This window comes from Clytia hemisphaerica, unplaced genomic scaffold (assembly GCF_902728285.1).
Source record: "Clytia hemisphaerica strain Z4C2 unplaced genomic scaffold, Clytia hemisphaerica genome assembly, whole genome shotgun sequence".
In the NCBI taxonomy this organism is placed as follows: Eukaryota; Metazoa; Cnidaria; class Hydrozoa; order Leptothecata; family Clytiidae; genus Clytia; species Clytia hemisphaerica.
Window position 1 is genome coordinate 251,846 of NW_027103646.1, and position 24,292 is coordinate 276,137.

A 24,292-nucleotide genomic window follows, 5' to 3' on the forward strand; every position below is an offset into this window, starting at 1 on the left:
TATGATTTCTTTTGTGAATCTCCTCTGTTACTCCATGGTTCAGACAGTTCCTCCAGAATATTGCGAGTGGCTTAGCAAGTTCTTCTTTGCAATTTTTCAGCAAAACCGCTGTCACAAATAACTTGTGTTCGTGTCGTTCGACCGACTTATAATTTTTCTTACTTTTTCGAATTTTTAAGTTGGAAAGTTGTAAAATTGTTGAAATTTTATCCAATTCCACTGTTCAATTACTTTATTATATTGCATATTTAACAATGTAATTTCTTAGCTCATTGGTTCCCATTTTTGTTTTTCTTTTCCAGTTTCAACCAGTTGATGGATGGATGTGTTTGAGGGAACAGTAACACAAGGAAAAAGTTTGCTAGACCTCACCTCTAATTACTCAAGGAATTCAGTAATTTATTATTCAATTGGCCATGTTTCAATGATGTTCTTTTTATATTGCAAAATCTAACTAAAATGGTTAGTATGAAAAACATATTTATTTTTAGAATAAAAAAAATATGAAGCTCATAAATATAATATACATGCTCTGGGTTTCATTTTCGCACACAATTTGTGGGAAAACCAAGGTAAATATATATTTACTTATTTATAATTTATCTATTTATTTATTTACTTATTTATTTATTTATTTATTTATTTATTTATTTATTTATTTATTTATTTATTTATTATTATTTATTTATTTAGTTATTTATTTTTTTTATTTATTATTTATTTTATTATTTATTATTTATTTATTTATTTATTTATTTAGTTATTTATTTATTTATTTATTTATTTATTTATTTATTTATTATTTATTTATTTAATTATTTAGTTTTAACATAGATACAAACCAAAATAGTAAAAAAGACAGCAAGGCTTTTATGTCGAAGTCCATTTGGATGTCATCCGCGAAATTAAGTCTCAATGGAAATTTTGAAAGGGTTTAATTTGCGAAATATTTTTGAACAAAACTCAAAAAATGTCAGATAATTACTTTTGAAATGTTATTTCTCCCCTTCTTTACCATTTAGAATGATAACTTGAAGAAGAAATTGTTTCTACTGAATCTTCCTTTCGCTTCTGCTGTCAACAAAGAAAGAAATTGCTCACTTGCTCGATCATCACTCGTCAGGAATTTACTTCTTCAGGTTTGTAGGGGGGGTTTGTTGGGGTTCGAAATACCGTTTTCCTGTCAAGATTTTTGTTAAATCCCGGAATCCCGAAAATTGAAAAAAATAATAACACCGTCACACCGGTTTGTACTTTTTGTGAAATCCTGTAATACCGTACTAAGAAAGGGCCAATCCCGTCACATCGTAAAAGTACAACCCCCCCCCCTTTGTATGGTAACAATCGAATGAAAATCACAAGGCTTGTCTTGTCTTGTGTTTGAAATACTAGCTGTTGGTATTGTAGCAAATTATTCTTCACAGATTTCATAACCAGACATGAAAATTTATTTCGATACTGTTTAAATAATTTCAGAAATTTATATTGTCAATACCAACAAAAATTAATGTCTCTCTCAATACCTCCCATACTATCATCTGAATTTTTTCTGAGATTATAATTATAAAACCCAACAAAAGGCTTACAAAAGTAAAATTGCAAATATATAAATTAATTTTTCCATAGGAGTTCAATCCCATATACAAGCGTTATGGAGTTGAAGTTCCCAGAGGTTGTGTTTTCAATTTGGAACAATCAATGTATAATGCACTGGAGGAGAAGAAACTTGAAACTTCAAATGGATTTTGGAAATGTGATGCTTGCGGAAAGAAGTTTTACACTGAGGAACACATCTACAAACATTTTTATAGCAAACATCGAGACCTCATCAAACATGTAAATATATTTTTGGACCTACATACAGACTTTTTTAAATTGATCTTTATCTATTTTAATGGGGAAATTGTTACACACCATGATTATGCAATTTGCAAAACATATAGACATTCTTTTCATAGCACTCTAAAACATTATATAAAAGTACAAGTGTGACAAAGTCTGATAGATTCACATTGATTCACATGATGCACGTGAATAGGGCAGAAAGTCTTATTTTTTCGATTCGACTGAATGAGTATATCTCTAACACCCTGCCTGGAAGTGCTTGGGATTCGAACACAATCCATCGTGGTGCAAGTCTGTGATCGAAACCTTAACACTATCAATCGGCAGAATGTTAGTGAGACACAGTGATAGTCTTATCCAGATTGTGAATCATGACGGATCAAAGCTGATGTGCTCTAAAGGCGATAAATCCGAAGGCATGTATTTTTCTCTTTCACTTTGCAGGGTAAAGAGTATCGGTGTCTGGCAGATTATTGCCATATTTTTCGCTGTGACCTACATGAGCAATACCCCATAAGGAGAGAACACTTTCCAGACTGCAATAGCAAGAAAACACGTCAAATTCAAAGGAGTTGTGAGGTAGGAATTGAAATTGTGTGACATTTCTACGATTGGTCTTGCACTAACGCAGGAAGGGTCAGTACTAAAATTTCAGACAGTAAAATGATTTTCTGGAATTTTTGCATACCACAACTTTCAAGAAGTACACAAGAATTAATCACATTTTAACAGAGATCACCCTATTTTTGGTATTCTCAGGACCAATTTTCCCTGAAATGCTCATTTTGGCAACATGAAATTTATTTTATACGCAAGTAAATTCTTTGATACTTTAGAATGAGTAGTGATTTATGAATTGATTGATACCACCCCCCCCACACACAATTATTAGATATCAATATTCATGATATACACCACTGCAATGACTTCACGGAATTATGCAACTTTTCTGTTTTTGTTTCCACCCAATACGTCACTTTTTCTTTTCTTTAAGTGACGTATTGGGTGGAAAGTTTTCAAAAGACTCTTAGTGGTGCATTGCAATTACTGGTCATTCTTGAAGAATGGATACACATAATTTTTAATTATTTTTTTTTCAGAAAATCATCAATAAATGCTTGCCCACCAACCAAATGAGACATCATGTTTATGGCGAGTCATGATAAAGTTTCTTTCATTGAAAAAATAAAAGTTAATTACTTTGTAGTCATTCCTGGAATCGCACTTTTGTGACATTGGTTTTAAGCCTGAAATACTTACTAAAGTCTGTCTCAATATAATTTGCAGCAGAGACAAAAAAGGCTGTAACTCTTGATAGAATTTGAATTATTCCAGCGGTTCACTGCTTGTTGAAAAGATAAAAACAGGAGTTGAACATTATCAAAAAGAAAAATTTCAAAAAATATTGGAAAATGAAAATTGAAAATGAAGAAGAAGAAAATTAACTTCTTCAATGATTATGCTATAATTATCATTTTTACACTGAGTACCTCTTTGTTCATTTTAAAAATTCATTAAAGTTGTATAGGGTTTTGAGTCGTTTTTGGACATTATTTTAATAATAAAAAGTTTCCACTTTCATTACTAACCCTAACCCTAACTAATTCTCGCTTTTTCTGCGGTTTTTTGGGTAAACCACGAAAATTAGAAACTGCGGGTTACAAATTTGGTAATTTTAATCAAAAAGTTCAAAAAATCCCTGGAAAAATGAAAGAAATGTGTCGAAAATAGGTAAAACTGCGAAAATTCGTTCCCGCGAAATGCGATCATTTTTTAATTTTTTATTTTTTCGACCTCAAAAATTAGTACTCAAGGTGCACTTCTTAAAAATAAATGATCATTTTCTTCTTTTCAGATGCACTGACGAAAAGTTTCTGTTCAGAACTAACTTGTGAACATTTTTATTCACAATTCGAAGATGTAAGTCCCACCTTCTCTCAATAATGTTAGCCATTGTGCTGTGGTGACAGAATGCTCCACACATTAACGTATAGACCAAAATATCGATTTCAAATAATTTTTCTTTAAAAAATCAAAAACAGTTATTTTATTTTGTATTAAAAGACGTCTTGCTCTTGTGCGATGTCTCTAAGGAGCAAGTAGGGGCAATACATGCTTAAAAGAAGAACATAACCAAAGAAACTTTATTGCTTTTTCAAGAATTAATGTTATAAGCAGGTTCTAGGTAGCCCCTAAGAATTTAGGTGGTCCCTAGGATTTAGATTGCCCCATACTGGAAAATATTCTAGGTAGCCCCTTAAAGTTTAAAAACCGAGAAAATGTGAAAATTCAGAAATAGATTATATCGGAATTTTTGATTTTTCTAAAAAAGCGATGCATTGTGGGATTGTTTCGGGGGTATTACAATAGAATTCCCTCAAGGAATTCTTTAAGAGATCTCTATTGTAATACTCCCGAAACAATCCCACAATGCATCACTGCTTTAAGAAAAATCAAAAACTCCGATGAGGTCTATTGTAGATATACTCGTTTCTTGCTTTTAAGCATTCCTCAGTTGGTTTTTTAAAGGGGACGTCTGGTCTGATTTTAGGTATTGTTTTTTTAGAATTTTTGGAAAAATTATTCCAGGGAGATTAAAATGAGCTATCTCACTTCAAGAGATTTTTTTTCAATCACTTTCTATGGCCATTTAAAAAATCCCTCTTTTTCAAAATTTATGACGTAGCTTATGTTATATGTTTTCTATGTTCTTTCAAGTAAACAAGATTAACTCCTCTTTCTGTGCAGCTGGCATTTTTATAAGAAAATTTTAAGTAAGTCAGAGATATGCAAGAGCATTTAAAGTCGTTAAAACATTATTTTCCCAACATTTTGTCAATGAAAGCTTACTCCAACATCTTCATAGAAAACTGAAATATTTATATAGTTGTGGACTGGAAAAATCATCGAAATTAGAAGTTTGAATTAAAATGTTCTTATCAAAAGTTGTTTAAATACAGTACCGTAAATCACCGATTAAGCGCCCGGGCGCTTATTTAATTTTTCAGGCTCTGAGGGGGGCGCTTATTCAAGCAGGGCACTTATTCAAGCGGGGCGCTTATTTTTTTATTTCAGAAATTCGTATATCAACAAATTCGGAATCTGCTTAAACTTAACTTCAAAAAAGGATGAATAAAAGAAAAATCTAATAAGAAACAGAAAAAAAAGAAAGCTAAAAGACCTTGATTTTTATTTTTGTTCCAATTTTTTTCAACTGTTAATCATCTGAAGGGGGCGCTTATTCAAAGGGGGGCGCTTATTCGAACGGGGCGCTTATAAAATTATTTTAACTAAATGGGGGGCGCTTATTCGAGCGGGGCGCTAATTCAAGCGGGGCGCTTAATCGGTGATTTACGGTACTTTAGACTACAGACAAGATTTCTGTTCTTATAAATTACGAACAAAGGTTACGTCAAAAATCAGGTAAAAGAGAGGAAATTGTAAAACACTAAAATCTGAATATGTCAGTCAAAACTAAATATTTTGAGTTCGTTTTTTCTGCAAACTTTTTTCTACTAATTTAGCTATCTGGCATAGAATTATGACTGAAATGATCTACCAAAGCAGACGTCCCCTTTAAGGATAACACAGATGTGAATATATTCATATTTTCTTTGATTTTTAGATGAGTTTGTCGACATTGATTTTGTTGATTGTCTCAATCCCTTCCATCATCTTCTCCTGCTTTGCTGGTTGTTGGAAACTCTGTGAATATCTGTATGTATCAATTATGGATTTTGTATTTTAACTCATCATAGATTACTTCAAATTCTGCAAGGGTCACTCAGACATAGACTACTGATGAAAAAAGTCTGTGGCACGTGCTGTCGTTCTCCAAGGTTTTGAAGTCTTGATTACTGATCTCTTCTCGTCTAACTTCCATTCATCTATCTTGTTATTTGCTTACACAGCACTCTCAATCAAAAGAAATAACAACTTTATCCCCTTTCGGCACCATAAGAAAAATACCTTCACCTGTTTTTTTCATCTTTTAAAGGTCTGAGGAAGACGAAATGTACGTTCCAGTATCAGAGCTTGAGAAACGACGCAATGAGCGGCTCCAACGCGTTCGAGACGCACAAAACGCCGCCATGAAAAACCGAATGGGAAGGTATGGGAATAGCACTCTCGTTCATCGGAGATACAGATGAGAAAAAAGGTTTGTCACGAAAGATCTGAAGCTTCAGATGTTACGTTTAGTTGATCTCTTTTTAAGTTTGCCTTATAACTTCCTTTCTGATGTACCTTTAGTATATTTTTGTAAAGGGCTTACTTAACCCTTTCCTCCCTTTTATGATTTTCCCTGATCGAGCTATCTTCCAGAGTACCCAAACTGGTCTTGTTTGTTCATAACCTCCTCCGACTATCTCCGAGTAGCGTACTTTTTTAAGAAAAGGATTCATAAGATATGGAGAGATATGGGTTTATTAGAATTAAGGGTAAGAGTTTTCGATGCTAATCTACTTACAATTACTCTGTTAATTGACTATTAACTACCCACCCGTCATTAAACCCACTGATATTGTAAGGGTTGGTGCCTAGATGTGCTCTAAATTTAGACTCTTTGACCACAACAAACGGTGTCTAGTGGTCTTGTTTCATGATTGACATATTTGTCATTTGTTGGTTGATAATTTCTTGACTGTATTTTAAGAAAGTGGTCGACAAAGAAAAATTAGTGACCAAATATTCAATGATTAGTGTAATTTGTGTTTTGTAGGAGAAATTGAAAGTTCGAAAGCCATGAGATCTTTTTGTGAATAATTGTACTTTTTTTTATCAATACAGTGTTGGTGACTTCCTCCTTCTGAGCTGGTATGTTTTGCAACCAGGTCGTTGAGTAGCAGAAACGTATGTGATTGAATCCCTCCCAATGCTTCTTTAAAACTATGAAAAGAGACGAGCATTCCTTTATATTCAATTAACTCGTATTAATCCCTGAGATATTTTTGTAAAGACTCTGACAGCAAAGCTTTTGACCAACTGTTCTGCTAATCTGACATTAAAATCAACCACGCTTCATTCTTTAAAAAAGCTTGATAAATTTTATCTTGCTTAAATCCGTGAAAGCTATTCAAAAATTTAATCACGTTAGATAAAAGTGTTTTCGATAGTTTTTATTTGCTCAGCTCAAGTTTGAAATGTGACTTAGAGTTATCATGATAGTATTTTTCAAGCTGTAATAAGCCTCGGAAACCCGATTTACAAAAAGTCGGGTTTTCCGGGCCTCCGCCATAATAAAGTGTATCAGGTTTCTAAGCGTTGCTTGTTCCAATTTTGTTGTAATTCATTCAAGTAACAAATTGCTAACTGATTAAATTAGACGACTTCCTTTTAACTTTTTAAAGTGTTTCAGGATAATTAGATGGGTCATTTTCACATGTGTTGCAGGTATCCTATGCCTACTCAAAAATCTTTTGGTTTTCTTTAAGCAAAGGAAGAAATTTAAGAAATTCCCTCAGCTAACTAAACCAACGTTGAGTGAATGCTTTAGAGGGCTCCGTTAAATTAGAATGTTTTTTTTTCAACAAGGTGCTCTAAAAAAGTGATCTATTGTCTCTATAACCTTCTCTACAGTATTTGAAAAGAAACTTTCGTTATATTCTTACTCATAACTCTTTCCTACTCACAACGAGTTTGTTCGTTTTCTTATGGTTAAAGTTTGTCTTTTCAACGAGTTCCTCTTTTTCTTCTTTTTTCACGAAACCAACCGCGCTTCTCTAATTCTACTAAGCATGCGTGCGTGGGTCTCTAAACCAACACACTTGTATTAGCGTAATAATGGAGTATTTTCGGTAGCCAATAGCGGTGGAGTTGCATAACAAAAGTCATTTTCTAATATTATACCACCATTCAATTTGTTTATTTGAGCGTTCGAACGTACTTTCGATATTGATCACTCTGTCTGCAAATTTATGCAGTTGCATTAGGGGGGTTAGCTACCGTAATTTGGCCTAATGTCGACATCCCTCAACTAATTCCGACTTTTTTATCAGCTGAAATTGATAGATAGGTCAAAACTATTTTTCTTTGCTTAGTGGTCAAAGCCTTTTTCAATCAGTGTTTAAACTTTCATATTATTCCTGTCTCTAAAGAAGGGTGTCGGAATTAGACGAGGGATGTCGATATTAGACCAACTTACGATATTCTAGAGAAACCTATATTCAATCTATTTATACTGAACAACTTTTATGGTAGTTACATCAGTTTCTGTGCGTAGGTCAGAAGTAAAAAGAGAGATTGTCACGCTATTATAATATGCCGGTATTTTCCAAACAGAACTTTCATTTAGGGGAAAAAATTTTTCGTTTATCAAAGCGAAATTTAGGCAAAAATAATGTAAAGCTCGTAAAACTTTAATAACATGACGTAAGAAGCTGCGGTAGACCCTTTTTGTTCGTTGTGAAATTCGTTTTTATTATGAGTAGTTGGGGCAGTGTCGTTAGGTCATCAGATTAAACATTGATCAAAGAACTATGATGAGTTTTATTAAATTGTGATTTGACTATAAGAAGGCGATTTATAATGAGCTCAGCAAATCAGTACGTTTGTAATGTTATTATGACATTATGCAAAGATTAGTTCAATTTTACATAAGAAAATTATTTTTGTTTGAGACGCAGAGCTGTCATTTCAAAATTTCTTTCTGCAACATTCTCCATAACATGTTTGCTTTATTGGACTGATTTTTTACGTACCTGTACGTACTTGTGTTAAAAAAAATCTTGTTTTTTATCCAAGAAAATTACACCTAGCACATGAATCTGTGTTTTCTAAAGTCTGTTCTAAAGTCTATTATAAAGATTAAGAAGCTGACAAAGTTCTGTCTGACTAATAAAATTCATTTCTCTATGATCTATCAAAGTCTTTTTTAATAATCTTTTATTAAGAACTAGCTTTTGTTTGGGTTTTAGTGATAATGTTAAGCGTGGGGGAATGGATTAACTTTCGAATCTAAAGAAAATTTGATCATCCGTGATGATTTTACCACATTCCTATTTCAATTGAATTGGACCTAATTTATTTCTATAATGATAAGCTTTTAGCCAATCAGAATGCTTGTTTCAACAAACTCCATGGTTGCATATCTAATTATGATAAGATATTACATTTCTTAATAGCTCATCAAAAAGCGTCTTGTAATAATGTTATATTCGCTCTTCCGTCTATTTTAGGTTTTTTTGTTGTCTTACTATGCAGAGGTTGAGAGGATTAAATTGGTGTGTGGTGAATGAATAAGAAGCTTTCATTGAAAGAACTGTAAAACAACAGTGTCCTGTGAATCTGTTTAATGCTATCGTATGCGGTGATTCAAATTTTGTGACGGAAACAGAAGTTTCTTGGTGAAATCAACCTTTTTCTAAAGAGCAGCAGTATTGTGTTTACAAACCAATTGATGTTGTTGCAGCGTGACTGATATTACATTGTTGAATCAAACTACGTTTGAATATAAAGAAAGGAAAGGCTTTTTTGGTTGACTCAAAATTAAAGAAAGTCAGATCTATGACACAAATGAGATGATCGCTGAATAGTGATATCATTGTATTGGTGAAAGAAAAAATTGCTCCAACAACGGAATCGAACATCCTTTTTGTTCAAACCAAACATCTAGATTGTTGACTGTTGGACATTTTATGAAAGGGGGAAATCACTCACAAAGTTCAAGTACTTCGAAACCCTTCATTCAGGAGTCCACTGGACTTGATCAATTACGTTAAAAGATAATTCCGGCAAAACTTTTCACAAACATTAAACAACTCCTAAGAAAAAACAATCATGTGGATTGACATCAGAGATTGTGGAGAATTTTACACCGATGGAACCGTTGTGAACGATGGTAGCATTACTGCACTGATCGCAATAGCATATGTCATCATTACGATGGCGTTTCTATTTCACATTGTTGGTATGATTCTCATATTAACCAAATCATCTGAAATGACCAATCAATCGCTATTACTGTTACATCTAAGTACTGTTTCTATCGCTCTGTTAGCAGTCAATGTTTACGCTGTTTATTCATTCGCGAATAGTCTCCCCACAAACATAACATTTCGAGTCACATTCTACATCATATACATTGCTTACGTGGTGAATTTATTACTGTTAAGTATGGACCGACTTGCATTGGCGTTTCTTGATATTCGATACTCTCACGTCATGAGTCGGAAAATGTTCGCCCTTCAAATCGCTCTGTTATGGATTTTATCCGTCAGTTTTGGACTGGCAACGAAATACGTAGCGGCGCTTAACGGTAGCATGAATATACGTCAAGAAGTGTCATTTTCGTATAACGGATTTGTTGTCTTATTCACGGCGTTCAGTTATGTTACTATATACATCCGCGTTCGATCGTCCAGGGATAATGTCCAATCAGCGGGAAGCACGTTATCACGTGACTTATTCAAGAAGTATTTGATTCCAGCATGTTTGGTTCTTTCGTATTTTTTGTTGAATTTGGTCCCCTCCATCATTGAACGTTTCGTCAATAATACAGCGCATCGTCGCGATGTTACAATCGCTCTGATTGGTTTAAACTGTCTGAACAATCTGGTTGAACCAATCATCTACGTCTTCTTGCAACGGAGTATTCGACAGAAATTGGCGGCGCTTTGTCATTTGTGTTTTGATAGGATTACCGTTTATCGAACGATCAGTGAAAACCAAATTGCTGCACCGGACAAAGAATGTGCAGGGTTCAGAGATAACCTTGGAAGTGAAACTACTGATTGATAATCTCGCTTGAATTGCTGCTAGAGTTGACTCTCTCTAATTCGATTTTCAAGGGAACAAAAATTTTATTCGAACTACCATAGAGAAAGATTCGAATAACAGAGACTAGTTTGAACTACTTTCCAACTGAGCGGGCGGGCTAATATTATCTTCGTTCGAATTACAGAAATATTCGAGTAATAGAAATTCGATATATGGAGAGTTGGCTGTAGCACGTCATGAATTTCTTTTTTATACTTCATAAAGATTGTATATTATATTGTACAGCTCCATGGTATGACCCGAAGAACGGATCGTCTAATTATCCACGCGAAATCCGATGCAAAAGTCATTCTAAGGTGGTGGTTACAGGTAGCTGAGGTGAAATTCACCCCGGGGTGAAATGGAAAAATAATTCACCCCGGGGTGAAAATCATTTTGGGATACACGTCGGCGAAAGGCGGGGTGAAAACCCTTTTTTCAATCCGGGGTGAAAATTTTAATTTATTTTCACCCCGGGGTGCATTTCACCCCAGCTACCTGTAAGACCTGTAACCACCACCTTAGAATGACTTTTGACTAAAACCTAATAAAATAAAAACCGACGCACATTTTTCTTCAACCCGGAGTGAAAAAGAAATTGTGTATATATGTAAAAATCTGCAAAAATTTGCAAAAAAAATCCTCAAAAATATTTTCACTCCGGTCCTCAGGATCTCTTTATAGACTGGAGTGAACTTCACCCCGGCTACGTGTAACCACCGCCTATATGGTGCATTTATTGCAAAATTTGGTGTTTTCAGGACTACTTTCTGTAGACTGAAGGCTTTTTTGTGAATTTTTTAACAGCGCTCTTTACGAGAGAATAATCCGATATTTAACGATAATTCTTTTGGTTCGTCTTTTTCTAAAAGATGATTTTGTAAGGGTTCCATATTTATAAGATAAACGATAATTATGTTTAAAAACAAGCATTTCTTTTTTGTATATTTCTTGGTAATATTGTATATTTATAGTATTTTGGAGATAGACGGAAAACTGAATGAGAGTTTAACTTTTTTAGAAAATATTACTTAGTCTGACTTCTTGGAATCAACCTCTGGCGTCAATTCCGGTTACTCAAACACTGTAAGCCAGGGATCTGAAAGTTCACGTCTATGAACCGCTCTTTGTTCGGTTTACAATTTTCCGGAAGGTAGAGATTCCCCCTAACTTTAAATTTGAAGTTTGTGTCCTCTATTGAATTATTCAATTCTTGGGCTTTCATACACCACTCTTTAATTGTCTTGCTTTCACTTTTTGTTAGGTCTTCTGTTATCCGGAAGGGCAATCTTGCTCCTTTAGTGATCGCTCCAAAAACTTTATTTTTGTCTTCTTCGTTTGCAAATCGGACTTTGATTGGTCTATATAGCGTTTCTCATCTTCTCTTTCTTTCGAAAATTTCCCGATTCTTTGAGTTTCTTCTATCTTTATATTCCTTAAGCGTAGTTTCAAAGATAAGACTTTTTCATGAAGGTACTCTTCGTCGGAAATTTTGGTTGACTCCTCTGAATCTTCAGTGAATTCGTCAACTCCATAAAGAATTAAATTACATGCTGTGGATTGAATCTGTCGTTCTTTCTGTTTCTCCCTTCGAAATGCGTTTTCTATGTTCTTCTCGATTTGCTTCGACGCAACTGCTGCGTAGCTTCGTGGTCTTACTTCTTCTTTCTTTTCAATGGTGTTTTCCATCTTCTCAAAGCTATCTTTCATTTCGCTGATCATAGTATTGACGTCTTTGGACTTTAGTTGATTGATTTCTACGTCTTGGGCTTTCATTATGTTTTCGTAAGCTTTTAGCTCCTTTCGGAATCCTGAGACTTTTGACGTTTCACATGAAGTAACCCCTTCCAATAGATCAGGGGTGATCACGACACAGTTTTGACAGATAAAAGCTCTCGATTTGTATATTAGACATAACTGGATTTGAAGAACATATATAGTGCACTTCTTACATTCAAGCGTGTCTTTGGATCTTCCTTCTTCACTTGTAATACATTCAGATTGGCTGCAAATGTCGTAAATTGATGAATTCGGATGTTTTTGTAGATTTTCCTGAATTTTCTCCGCCATTTTTACATTTTTGCTTATAAGAAAATGTGTAGTAGGAAATTTGTGTATTACACTATGATTGGGTCCTGAGAAAGTGGAAACCCCAAGCTGTTAACTCTCGCTAATTCGAACTCGAACGGGAAGTCTAATTTGTTCGAATTACACAGAGATTCGAATAATACAAGTTCTGATTAGCGAAAGTTACGACATATTTTTTTAGACAGGGCCCGGTTGTTCAAAAAATCGATTAGATTAAATCCCGATTAACGCTAATCGCGATTAAGTTTCGATTAGTTAATCGCGGGGATTAACTTCCGTTGTTCGAACGTCAGATTAAGTAATCGCGCGGGAAAACTCTGGGAAAACCCTTTTCGAATGTTCCGTGACGTCATTTTTCAATTTTCGAACGTTCCCTGCGAAACCAAAACAAACAAAAGGAGAAATAAAAAAAACTTTAAAAAACTCATTCAAGAACAATCGAACAATCTATACAAAATGTCAGGAAAAAGACCAAGAAAAACTAACTTCACTGCTGATGAGATCAGGATCATCTTGGAGGAATACGAGGCTAGTCAGAGCACGATTGAAGGAAAGTTCTCCCCTTCAATAACAAACGCTGCTAAACAAAGCTCTATGGGAGAACATAACTTTGAAAGTTAATGCCCTCGGTGTGTTGCAAATAGAAGCACAAAAGACATCGAAAACAAAATGGAAAAATCTAAAATCCGATGCAAAAATCACTCACAACGAGTATAAAAGATACGTCAATGGAAACTGGTGGTGGGCCACCAACAAAAAACCCCCAACTGAAGCTCAGCATAAAGTAATTTCACTTTTCGAAGGACGCCCTTCCTTTGAAGGCCTAGATGGTTTTTTCTCCTCATCATTCATTGATGATACAGGTAAAGAAAACTCTTTGTTTCGATTATTCCATTCGTACAAATAATTCTCTTTATGATATTAATTTCACTCAGTCAGGGAAGAACAATGCATGTAATAAGTTTTTCTTTGTTCTTGAACATAACGAAAGAAAAAAAATACCAATAAAATAAATAATATTTTAATCCACCCTTGTCTTTTTAGATATCCAGAGCAACTCGATTTCATTGGATCAACCCGGGCCTAGCAGCCAAAATAAACTCATCGAGAATGATGTGATGTTGTTCAGTCCACCCCTCTAAAACCAGCCCAGAATCCTTCAACAATAATAAACAAGAAGAAAAAAACATCTTACAGTCAAAGAAACCCTCAAAGAAAAATAAAACAAGCACCTTAACTATTCAAAGACAATGTCTAATCAAAGAGCTGAACATTCAAAAAGCAAAACTAAAATTTCAGCGTTTGAAAAACAAAGAAGTGTTATTGAAGATAAAAAAATGAACGAAGGCATGCTGAGTTGCTCGATCTACAGAAAGAAAAGAAAAGGCAGCTTTAGAGTTGACCTTAATGAAAACAAACTTTGTTTATGTGGACCCTACCGAAGAAAATATCAACAATAACGAACAATAAATAAAAAACTTGGTATAATATAGTCTACAGTTAACTTATTTTTTTCCACAGCACACCATTTACCACACTCATTTGTTTTTGACTGTCTCCCTTTTGTTGACAAATAATTTTTGTCGACACTGTTATGACATAGGTTAGTTCCTTTTGTTTAAAAAAAAATCTTTCTTTTGTTTTGAGAGAATTCTTTTGTCTTGAAAGCGATTTTTTCTTTTGATAATTTTCGCCTTCTTTTGTTTTGAAAAAAAAATCTTTTGTTTTGAAAAAAATTCTTTTGTTTTGAAAGAAGTTTTGTTTAGAGATTGACAAGTGCGACCTGCTCGACGGGTTCGCTAAACAGGTTTAACAGGATCGAACGAACGAAAACATTCGAAAATTCAGAGATTTGTAAACAAATAATATTAGAAAGTTTGAATGGGAAAGACTTGGTGTAAGAAGTTACATATTGCAGACATTTATCTTATATTATATTCCGCCTGTGTTATATCCGCCTGCTATATATGTAGCATAATATATGTAATGTGTAATATCGCATCCACTATCCTCATTGTCCTCACCATCCTCACTATACTCACCATACTCACCATCCTCACTATACTCACACTCCTCACTGTCCTCACTATACTCACTATCCTCACTATCCTCACTATACTCACCATCCTCACTATCCTCTCTATACTCACACTCCTCACTGTCCTCACTATCCTCATTGTCCTCACCATCCTCACTATACTCACCATCCTCACTGTCTTCTCTATCCTCACTATCCTCTCCATCCTCACTGTCCTCTCTATCCTCTCTATCCTCTCCATCCTCACTGTCCTCTCTATCCTCACTGTCCTCTCTGTCCTCTCCATTCTCTCTGTCCTCTCTATCCTCTCCATCCTCACTGTCCTCTCTATCCTCACTGTCCTCTCCAACCTCACTGTCATCTCTATCCTCACTGTCCTCTCCATCCTCACTGTCCTCTCTATCCTCACTGTCCTCTCTATCCTCACTATCCTCACTGTCCTCTCTGTCCTCTCTATCCTCACTGTCCTTTCTATCCTCACTGTACTCGCTGTCCTCTCTATCCTCTCCATCCTCACTGTCCTCTCTATCCCTATCTATCCTCACTCCTCCTCATCCTCCTCCTCACTGTCCTCTCTATCCAGTCTATCCTCACTGTCCTTTCTATCCTCAATGTCCTCTCTGTCCTCTCCATCCTCACTGTCCTTTCTATCCTCTCCATCCTCACTGTCCTCGCTGTCCTCTCTATCCTCTCCATCCTCACTGTCCTCTCTATCCTCTCTATCCTCTCCATCCTCACTGTCCTCTCCATCCTCACTGTCCTCTCTGTCCTCTCTATCCTCACTGTCCTCTCTATCCTCACTGTACTCGCTGTCCTCTCTATCCTCTCCATCCTCACTGTCCTCTCTATCCTCTCTATCCTCTCTATCCTCACTGTCCTCATGTCTCTCCATCCTCAGTCCTCTCTATCCTCACTGTCCTTTTCCTCTCATCACTGTCCCTCACTCGCTGTCCTCTCTATCCTCTCCATCCTCACTGTCCTCTCTATCCTCACTGTCCTCTCCATCCTCACTGTCCTTTCTATCCTCACTGTACTCTCTATCCTCTCTATCCTCTCCATCCTCACTGTCCTCTCTATCCTCTCTATCCTCTCCATCCTCACTGTCCTCTCTATCCTCACTGTCCTCTCTGTCCTCTCCATCCTCACTGTCCTCTCTATCCTCACTGTCCTCACTGTCCTCTCTATCCTCACTGTCCTCATTATCCTCTCTATCCTCACTGTCCCCTCTGTCCTCTCCATCCTCACTGTCCTCTCCATCCTCATTGTCCTCTCCATCCTCACTATCCTCACTATCCTTACTGTCAACTGTCTACACTGTTCTCATTATCCTCACCAGCCTTGATCCTCACTCTCATTATTTTTCTCAATATATCTTCGATATCTTCACTTCCCTAACCATCCTCAATTTTCTTACTATCCTTTTTATTATCCTTGCCATCCTCGCTAAGGTAAATAAAATTGTCCACCCCACTAAATTTTCGGCTATTGAAATCAGGCCCAGTAAAATCACTTTTTGTTGAGAGCGAGAACACGACGATCTGTAATCGGATTAATACAGCAACCTGTAATCAGATTAATCGGATTGCTAAATTGAGTATTTTTTAATGTATAGGAAAATGCCCTTTCGGAAAATTTTGAGAAAACGAGAGGCTAAAACTTGTTAATTTTTGTGATAAAACGGAAACAAATAGGACAGTGAGGATAGAGAGGACAGTGAGGATGGAGAGGACAGAGAGGACAGTGAGGATGGAGAGGACAGTGAGGATGGAGAGGATAGAGAGGATAGAGAGGACAGTGAGGATGGAGAGGATAGAGAGGACAGTGAGGATAGAGAGGACAGTGAGGATAGAGAGGACAGAGAGGACAGTAAGGATAGAGAGGACAGCGAGTACAGTGAGGATAGAGAGGACAGTGAGGATGGAGAGGACAGTGAGGATAGAGAGGATAGTGTGCAGCAACTGATATGAGGTAGTATAAAAGTATTATATGTTATGGTATATTATAATAAGCGTATAGTATAAGAAGAATACAATTAAATGTCTGCAATATGTAATGTTACACCAAGTTCTTGCCATTGTTTGAATGACTGTGTGTGGTCGGTGGTGTGTTGTGTCGTTTGTAAAATGTAAATTGATAATATTTTTGATAAAGATCTTATGTATTTGAACATGTTTTTTAAAAGAATGTATTTGCAATATGATCGCGTATTGCACCACGATTTTGATCGTCTCCATCATAAGGTTCTGCCTCAAAGTCGTCTGGGTCTTCTTCATTGTCAAATGGGTCTTCATTTAACATAATAGCAATGTTATGAAGGATAAAGCATGTACCAATTATTTGACATGCTTTTATAGGGTCGACTCTCAAACCAAATCGTAACGCAGGAAATCGTGCTTTTAACAAACCAAAGCTTCTTTCGACTGAACTTCTAGCTCTCTTTTGGCATCGGTTGAATCGTCTTTCTCGTGGTGTTACAGGGTTGTCATAGGGGGTCAAAAGGTAGCGTGATAAAGCATATCCAGAGTCTCCAATAACCAAGCCATCGTCTATCGAGTTGTTGTTATTATCCAAGTGATTTTTGACTGCAGAAACACGAAAAATAAAACTATCATGTGTCGACCCCGGCCATCTTGCATCAACATCGATCGGAGGAAAGGGAAAACGATAATTATGATCAGTCAGGGCTTGAACATTTATAGAATGATAATTTTTTTCTGTTTACAAAGTCCTTTTCATCTTCATGGGGGCAAGAAATTCTTACATGTGTGCAATCGATACAAGCAATTGTGCTTGGAAAGCCAGCCATTCTGTAAAAACCTTGCTTGATCTCTGTCTTTTGTTGGGCAGTGGTAGGGAAGGAATACAATGAATTGGTTTTTCTTGCGATTGAGAGCTTGACAAAATTGGGGGAACAATCCTTGAAACAGTTGATTTATCCACTCCAATAACATCTCCCACAACTTGTTGGAAACTTCCACATGCCAAAAACTTTAAAGAAATCAACACTTGACTTTCCACAGACAAAGCGTGGTTTCTTTGTGTAGGTCTTTGCAGATCTTGTCTGAGAAGATTGGTTAAAAACACAATGCCTTGTCGTGAAAAGCGAAAGCGCATCCGAATGTCCTCATCTGAAAAAGTGTTGTTATGCATAAAATCTTTCAGTCTGTATGTTCTTGGACGTCTTCTTTGCAAATTTCCATATAAAATCATGTTCATGGCGGCCATTTCTCACTTTGTTTTAAGCTTAATCTTTCCTTAATCCACCTCCCGAGCAGGATTAAGTTTTGGGGTGTTTAAGTCTAAGTTAATCTCTTTTTTAATCGTGATATTTTTTGAACAACAGACAAATTTTCGTTAATCGGCGCTAATCGCTATTTAATCCGGACTTAAGCTAATCGGCCGCTAATCCACTTTTGAACAACCGGGCCCAGAGATTTATCAATTCTTTCATTATAACATTTCATCTCTTTGTTCTTTAGGGTAAAACTAAGAAAAAATACAAATAGACAAAGAAAAATAACAAAGCAAACACCATGGGTGATGAAGAATACCAAGAGACGTTACAGCGTAAACATCAAGAGAGGTTGGCGCAATTCGAGGTGCGCCGTCAAGAACGTTTAGCGCACTACGCTGCCAAGAAACAGACGCGAACGCATCACACGGAAAACAGTAACGAAACAGCTGAAGCTTTCTTAGAAACGTTTAATAAAGAGAAACGTCAGATCCTACACCAGTTGAACGAGCTGACTGATAAAACACCTGTTTTCGAACGTGCCGCTAAATTTGACGTCATACTTCTAAATATTTCGAATATTTGGAAATTTATCTCTGACTCGTTGGCGTTTCTACCGAATTATGATGTGAGGCGTGCGCAAGATATCGTCAAGGAGGTCAGGCTTCAGGTTATCGAGAAAAGAGACCTCTTAATGCCGAAGAAGAAGTTTGCTTTCAAATCACGACAACGCTTGACGCCCTCCAAGACCAAGAAGGACAAACCGTCAGAGGAAAAGAATACTATATCCGTCATTACGTCATTGTCGTCGTCAAATGTCGGGTTTTCAGACCGTCTTGACGAAACTTTGAATCTCGATTCTAATGAATGTACTGGCAAAGATTTAAATTTATCCAATATTTCGAATTGTACTATTTACATCAAAGGTGCTCCATCAGCTATGAGACTTAACAACGTCATTAACAGTCGTGTATTTTGCGGACCTATTGCAAGATCTATATTTGTGAATGATTGTATTGACTCTGAGTTGAATCTTGCTTGCCAACAATTGAGAATCCACACTTCAATCAATTCAAAATTCTTCGTTCACGTCACCAGCAAAGTAATCATTGAGGATTGTGAAGAATTAAGTTTCGGTAAATATATTTTCCATTATGAAACTATAGAAGAGGATTTCGAAAATTCGAAACTGCCACGTGATGTTAATAACTGGCGTGATGTGGACGATTTTAATTGGTTGAAATTAGATGAACCTTCTCCTAACTGGTCATTGATTGAATGTTGAGATATTTGAGTTATAATTTTTATTCGCAAAGATAGAATGTTTTTTATTTATTCGATCTTCACTTATTATCGATATTTTTAATTTCTATTTTATTTTACATCTATTGATACAAAACACTGCATCCTACTCTTGTCTCCCGAATAGACGTGGGGGTCCGAATAAGCAGGGGGGTAGGAAAATTTTCTAAATTCTAATAAGCGGGGGATGGAATAAGAGGGGGGGGTAATTTGAAGACAGAATTTTTTTAAACTGATATCAATTTCAACAACAAAAAAAAACTTTAACAATTGAACACGTAAAATAAGAACCAATACTAACAAAAAGGAAGATTTTAACAAGTTTAAGGTCTATCTACACTGTAATAAAACATTAAATTATTCAAATTTAATTAGCGGGGGGGGGGTCTTAATAATAAGAGCGGGGGGGGGTGGATTTTTTTTTTTCATTTAACATTTAGCGGGGGGGGGGGCGTCTATTCGGGAGACAATGAGTAAAGTCTGAATTGCAGCCCCAAAATTCGAGTAAACTCAGTTGTGAGGGAATATTTGGTTCCGCTCAAAATTCTAGTCAAGATCTATCTATATTCCTGTAATGTGTTCACCAGACCAAGATTTTGGATATTTTCCACCAAATGTGTGATATTGGATTATATTAAAAAAAGTCATACATAATCCATTATGTATAATGTTCACAGCTTGAAGATTTTGATCAGGTTCATATTTCAACCTCACAGGGACAATTTGTTGCATGTTTCCCTATAGTTAGAGTGCTCAGACCTATTAGGAGCAAAATATTTTTAAACAATCGATTAGGTCCATAAGATCACAAAAATGAGGGGTGAAAAATATTTTGGTTGAAAGTTTTTAGAACATAGTGGCTCTTACTACTAGCGGGATATGGGTCTCGCTAGGCTGCACACATCCCCTCTGATAAGTTTTGATATAGGGGATGCGAATCAGGCTCACAAAACCGTTCCAAACTTAGCAAAAAATCTGCTAACCAAAAAAAGAGTTGAATGATAGAGAACTTTGATTGACAGTTTGTCGTCTTTTGTTATCTTGAGAGTTTTGTTTGCTAATTCAATTAATTTCGATAAACAAAAAGAAAGAGAGGAGAAAGAGAGATTTCTAGCCATCTGTTCTTTTTATTTGAATCTTTATTCGATTTCTATTTACGTCATCAAATAACTCAAACAATACACATCGAGTTTTTTGAAAAATACAAGTCGCCAAAATTCTGCAAAATACATAGCTATTCGGTAATTTTCTCGGAAGCGATATCAGAGCCCGATTCGCATCCCCTATATCAAAACTAATTTGGGGATGCATGCAGCCTAGGGTCTCGCCGGATTTGTGGGACGAAGGTGTTTTTGTAAGTAAATTTTACTTTAAGGTAGGGTCATACCAAGGGGCCCTACCAATATAGCCAATAAAGTTTGGGCACAAAGGTTTGTTTTATTGAGCTTTTATCTCAGCCGTTTTTTGAGCTCTAGTTTAGACGGCCCACTTTTCGCCCTGCCTATTCTAATTGTGAATTAAAGTTGGCATAAAGTGGGCTGTCTGAAGTCAATGCATAGCCCTCTTTTGACGTCAATGCAATGTCTTCTTTTAACCTTTCCCAAGCGAAGATTTTAACTGCCAACTTTGTGCCCACTTTCTGCCATCTCTAACAATTAGATTGGGCTGGCAGAAAGTCGGCCGTCTAAACTAGAGCTGAGTAACTTCCCGCTTAATTTTCCGTTGGAATGTAAGTTACGAAAAGTAACAGCCTGGGAGTAGCAAAGTTTAATAAAAATTTTGAATTTACTTTTTACTCGCCATTTCTTTCTGAGTTAGGTCAGGTTTATGATGGAGAATCGATGTTAGGTGAGGAAAGGCCTGTTTTTATCTAAGCATCGTCTCATCTTATAGCGGAAAAGAGTTTCTTATAGAATATAGAAAGCATATCTCTCGAGGTTTGCGACTCAGACTAGTTTTTATCCAGTATTCAATCGTATTATCATTTTTGTATTTAGTGATTTACTGTTACACATATGCGATGCAAAATAATGAGGAAAATTAAGACAATAAATTATTCACTTTCTTGTTTTTGATCTACTTTCCCCTGTCATGTCTAATGTTTTCAGAAACCCAAGTAAATTACCGAATTTTGATTTAATTTGGACATTACGTGTAATTTTCCGGTTGAGATATTTTTCACCCTCATTATACTACTGTATTACACGCATTATAAACGACTTCAGTCGCATTGCGGTGACAATTCTGTCCCAGTCCCCAGTTTTCAAGAGAGGAGTGGGCTCCACGTAGATGAACTGATTGAGGGCGTGTAGGGTGTGACGACTAATTATTATGAATTATCATATCGTTGGTTTATGTGTCATTTGGGATAAGTTGATCTCCACTATTAATCAACTAAGATTCATTGTTTACGTGATGTATAATATTATGATCGATCAATCATAAAGTTTATTAAAAAAATCTTTGGTTCTACGTGGGCAAAGTATCGCATATTTTCTGCCTTTTACGAATTTTCTAGAACAGGAAGGGCCTGGATGAGTGTTTCTTCGTTTGTCTCAATGAAGTTATTATTAAAATACGTCATCTTTTTTATGATGATCATTTTCTTGTAATCTAGAATCCATGTTTTTGTTGTAATGTTGTCAAGACATTGTGGTGATCATTTTGTACATTGAAAGCCGATTGAAAGCTCCATAAAAGGCACATAACTGTCATTTACTTTTATCAGGAGATAGAAACCAGGTCTACATTACGTAATCATTTCTCAGCGCGAAAGGATATAAATATTTCATGTAGCTGAGACATGAATTAATTCAGAGAACATAAACATAGATTCAAGATGGCAGCTGCGTCCAACTCTAAAATGTCTTCAGACATGAACAACACTCAACGTTTGCTTAAAGCTATTGACTTTGCTGCTATAAAACACAAAGATCAAAGAAGGAAAGACCCAAATCAAACACCATATATTAATCATCCGGTTGGAGTTGCTCAAATTATTTCAGACGAAGCTCATATTTCAGATATTGATATTTTAGTAGGAGCTGTTTTGCATGATACAGTCGAGGATACTGAAACAACTTTGGATGAAATCGAGGATGTTTTTGGTTCCAAAATGAGACTTATTGTTGATGAAGTCAGTGATGATAAAAACAAAAGCAAAGAAGAACGAAAACAAGCTCAAATAGACAAGTCGCCTTTTGTTAGTTATGAAGCAAAAATTGTTAAACTTGCTGATAAATTATATAATTTGAGAGACTTGGAACGCCAGACTCCCAAAGGCTGGACTGAAGAACGAGTACAAGAATATTTTGTTTGGGCCTCAAAAGTATGTAACGGTATCAGAGGCACTTGCAAAATCTTGGACAGCAAATTAGAAGAAATGTTTGTGAAGCGAAACATCACAATTTAGAATTTGTTTTTAATTTATTCAATTCCTAGTAGATCACTATATAAAATGCCTCGCTTACAAAATTTCCAATAATATCGGATATTTGAAGGCTTTAAATTGTTTCACAACGCAAATTAGCAAAAAGACCATCTTCAATTTGAGAGTGTTCAAGCTCAATCATCAAGTCTCTGAGAAACTTCACTGCTGTGCATTTGAACAGTTTTTGCAATCAATAATTTACATTTACATTATTTTGCTTGTGTTATTGCAACTTAGATTGAAATTACATATATTTATTCGTATTTTAGATTAGAACCTAGATTTATTTTGTGTTTAGATTTTAAACAAATGATACATTATCATTCTTAGTAAAAGCATCCTTCAGGTGTCAAATTTGAGGGACTCTTGTCTTTCCATAAAAAACTCTTTATGAAATTCTGTAGTCCGATTCCAATTTATATTAAATCTTTGACTACTATTAAGACTTTGTCTACTGTAGTATGTTGGTATATAATATGGCAATGTTTTTTTTTTAGTTTGCTGATTTCATATTTTGATATTTTTATTTCGTTTTTGTATATATGCAAGAGAAGATTATTTTATACTTTTGAATTCTGATGAGAAAAGCAGTTTATTTTTGTTAAAACAACAATTGGATTTATTATGTTGATATTCACCATGTACAGTTTTTCATTATTGTATACTCTTAGAGAGAAAATATTAGTGTTTTTGTTTTAAAATATTTTGTCCTTATTTATTCATTCAGTTTTGCTTTCATCGTTGGGGCTACTAAACAAAAAGAATTAATTCAAATGTCTTATTAATTCAAGCCAATGACAATTTTTGACACCTAAAGTTTTTTCAAAATGCCAAATTATCAGTGCTTATATACATATTTAAAAATTTTCAAGATCATGATGTTTGGAAAATGTATCTGTATGTTATTTTGAATGAAATTATAAGCTAAAAGTAAAAAGATGAAGAAAAAAAAATTGATTAATATCAATGAACTATCAAAGTAAATTTACAACAGGATATTTTCTTTCCATTAATTTTTATTATTGAACAGTTAGAAATTCTATTGCTTTTTATATTGATGGCTTCACAGTATCTGAGTTGTGCTTAGCTACAAACCATGCATGTTGTGTTGGACGTATGTTTTTACTTTCTCTTTGTCTAGACCGATTTTGCTGATTTACACGTTTTTATACCAAAAGTTTTATGAGAAAAATTTCTAACATTGGTAGGCGCTGTGGTATAGTTACTACATAGGCGACTGAGGTTCGATTCCCACTCGCAGCGGTTCACTTGGCAAGTTAATGAACCTTCGCCCTGGTCAAACCATGCCATGTGAGGGGAATTGGGTAGTCAGTTCAAAGTGCTGACGGGGCGCTAATTGAAAGCGTCTATAGTTGCGAAAATGGGCCTTAAAAGCCTCCTGCGACTCAACCAAATAGAAAAAGCTGAGAGTAATTGAAATAGTTAAACGGTGTACGTATATGAAAGAATACATATTGATAGCCGAATTTATTCTTTTATGGGAAATTGACTTTCTCCAAATGAAAACTACCTGAAGATAAGTTGTCTGTAAACATATCGATATCCGGGGGGAGGGGTACTTAGGCAAGTGAAGAAGGGTGGG

The 24,292-nt window shown here is 35.5% G+C and overlaps 3 protein-coding genes across 7 annotated transcripts; all 3 read left to right on the forward strand.

Moving 5' to 3' along the window:
- Nucleotides 1-495: 495 nt before the first annotated feature.
- LOC136802960 (tubulin-specific chaperone C-like) lies at nt 496-19,297 on the forward strand. Of its 5 annotated transcripts, none has more exons than XM_067059694.1 (9): nt 496-572; nt 1,023-1,139; nt 1,627-1,836; nt 2,290-2,424; nt 2,946-2,997; nt 3,701-3,765; nt 5,471-5,562; nt 5,843-6,004; nt 18,217-18,274. In XM_067059694.1, exons 1-8 carry the CDS (start codon nt 504-506, stop codon nt 5,994-5,996), a joined length of 894 nt encoding a protein of 297 aa, XP_066915795.1. In that variant the 5' UTR covers nt 496-503; the 3' UTR covers nt 5,997-6,004; nt 18,217-18,274. The 5 variants fall into 5 exon arrangements, with proteins under 5 accessions (XP_066915795.1, XP_066915794.1, XP_066915796.1 ...); XM_067059693.1 differs by lacking the exon at nt 18,217-18,274 and adding an exon at nt 9,021-11,622; XM_067059695.1 differs by lacking the exon at nt 18,217-18,274 and adding an exon at nt 9,046-11,622.
- Nucleotides 14,674-18,209, forward strand: LOC136802950 (uncharacterized). Its single transcript, XM_067059678.1, has 2 exons — nt 14,674-15,307; nt 18,205-18,209. Exons 1-2 carry the CDS (start codon nt 14,674-14,676, stop codon nt 18,207-18,209), a joined length of 639 nt encoding a protein of 212 aa, XP_066915779.1.
- Nucleotides 19,298-22,057: 2,760 nt separating the features above from the next.
- On the forward strand, nt 22,058-23,390 carry LOC136802962 (guanosine-3',5'-bis(diphosphate) 3'-pyrophosphohydrolase MESH1-like). Its single transcript, XM_067059696.1, has one exon. It carries the CDS (start codon nt 22,099-22,101, stop codon nt 22,669-22,671), a length of 573 nt encoding a protein of 190 aa, XP_066915797.1. The 5' UTR covers nt 22,058-22,098; the 3' UTR covers nt 22,672-23,390.
- Nucleotides 23,391-24,292: the final 902 nt, after the last annotated feature.

Excerpts from the sequence above, each read along its gene's own strand:
- LOC136802950 (XM_067059678.1), top strand. The coding sequence starts at position 14,674 with ATGTGTAATATCGCATCCACTATCCTCATTGTCCTCACCATCCTCACT.
- LOC136802960 (XM_067059691.1), top strand. The coding sequence starts at position 18,259 with ATGGGTGATGAAGAATACCAAGAGACGTTACAGCGTAAACATCAAGAG.
- LOC136802962 (XM_067059696.1), top strand. The coding sequence starts at position 22,099 with ATGGCAGCTGCGTCCAACTCTAAAATGTCTTCAGACATGAACAACACT.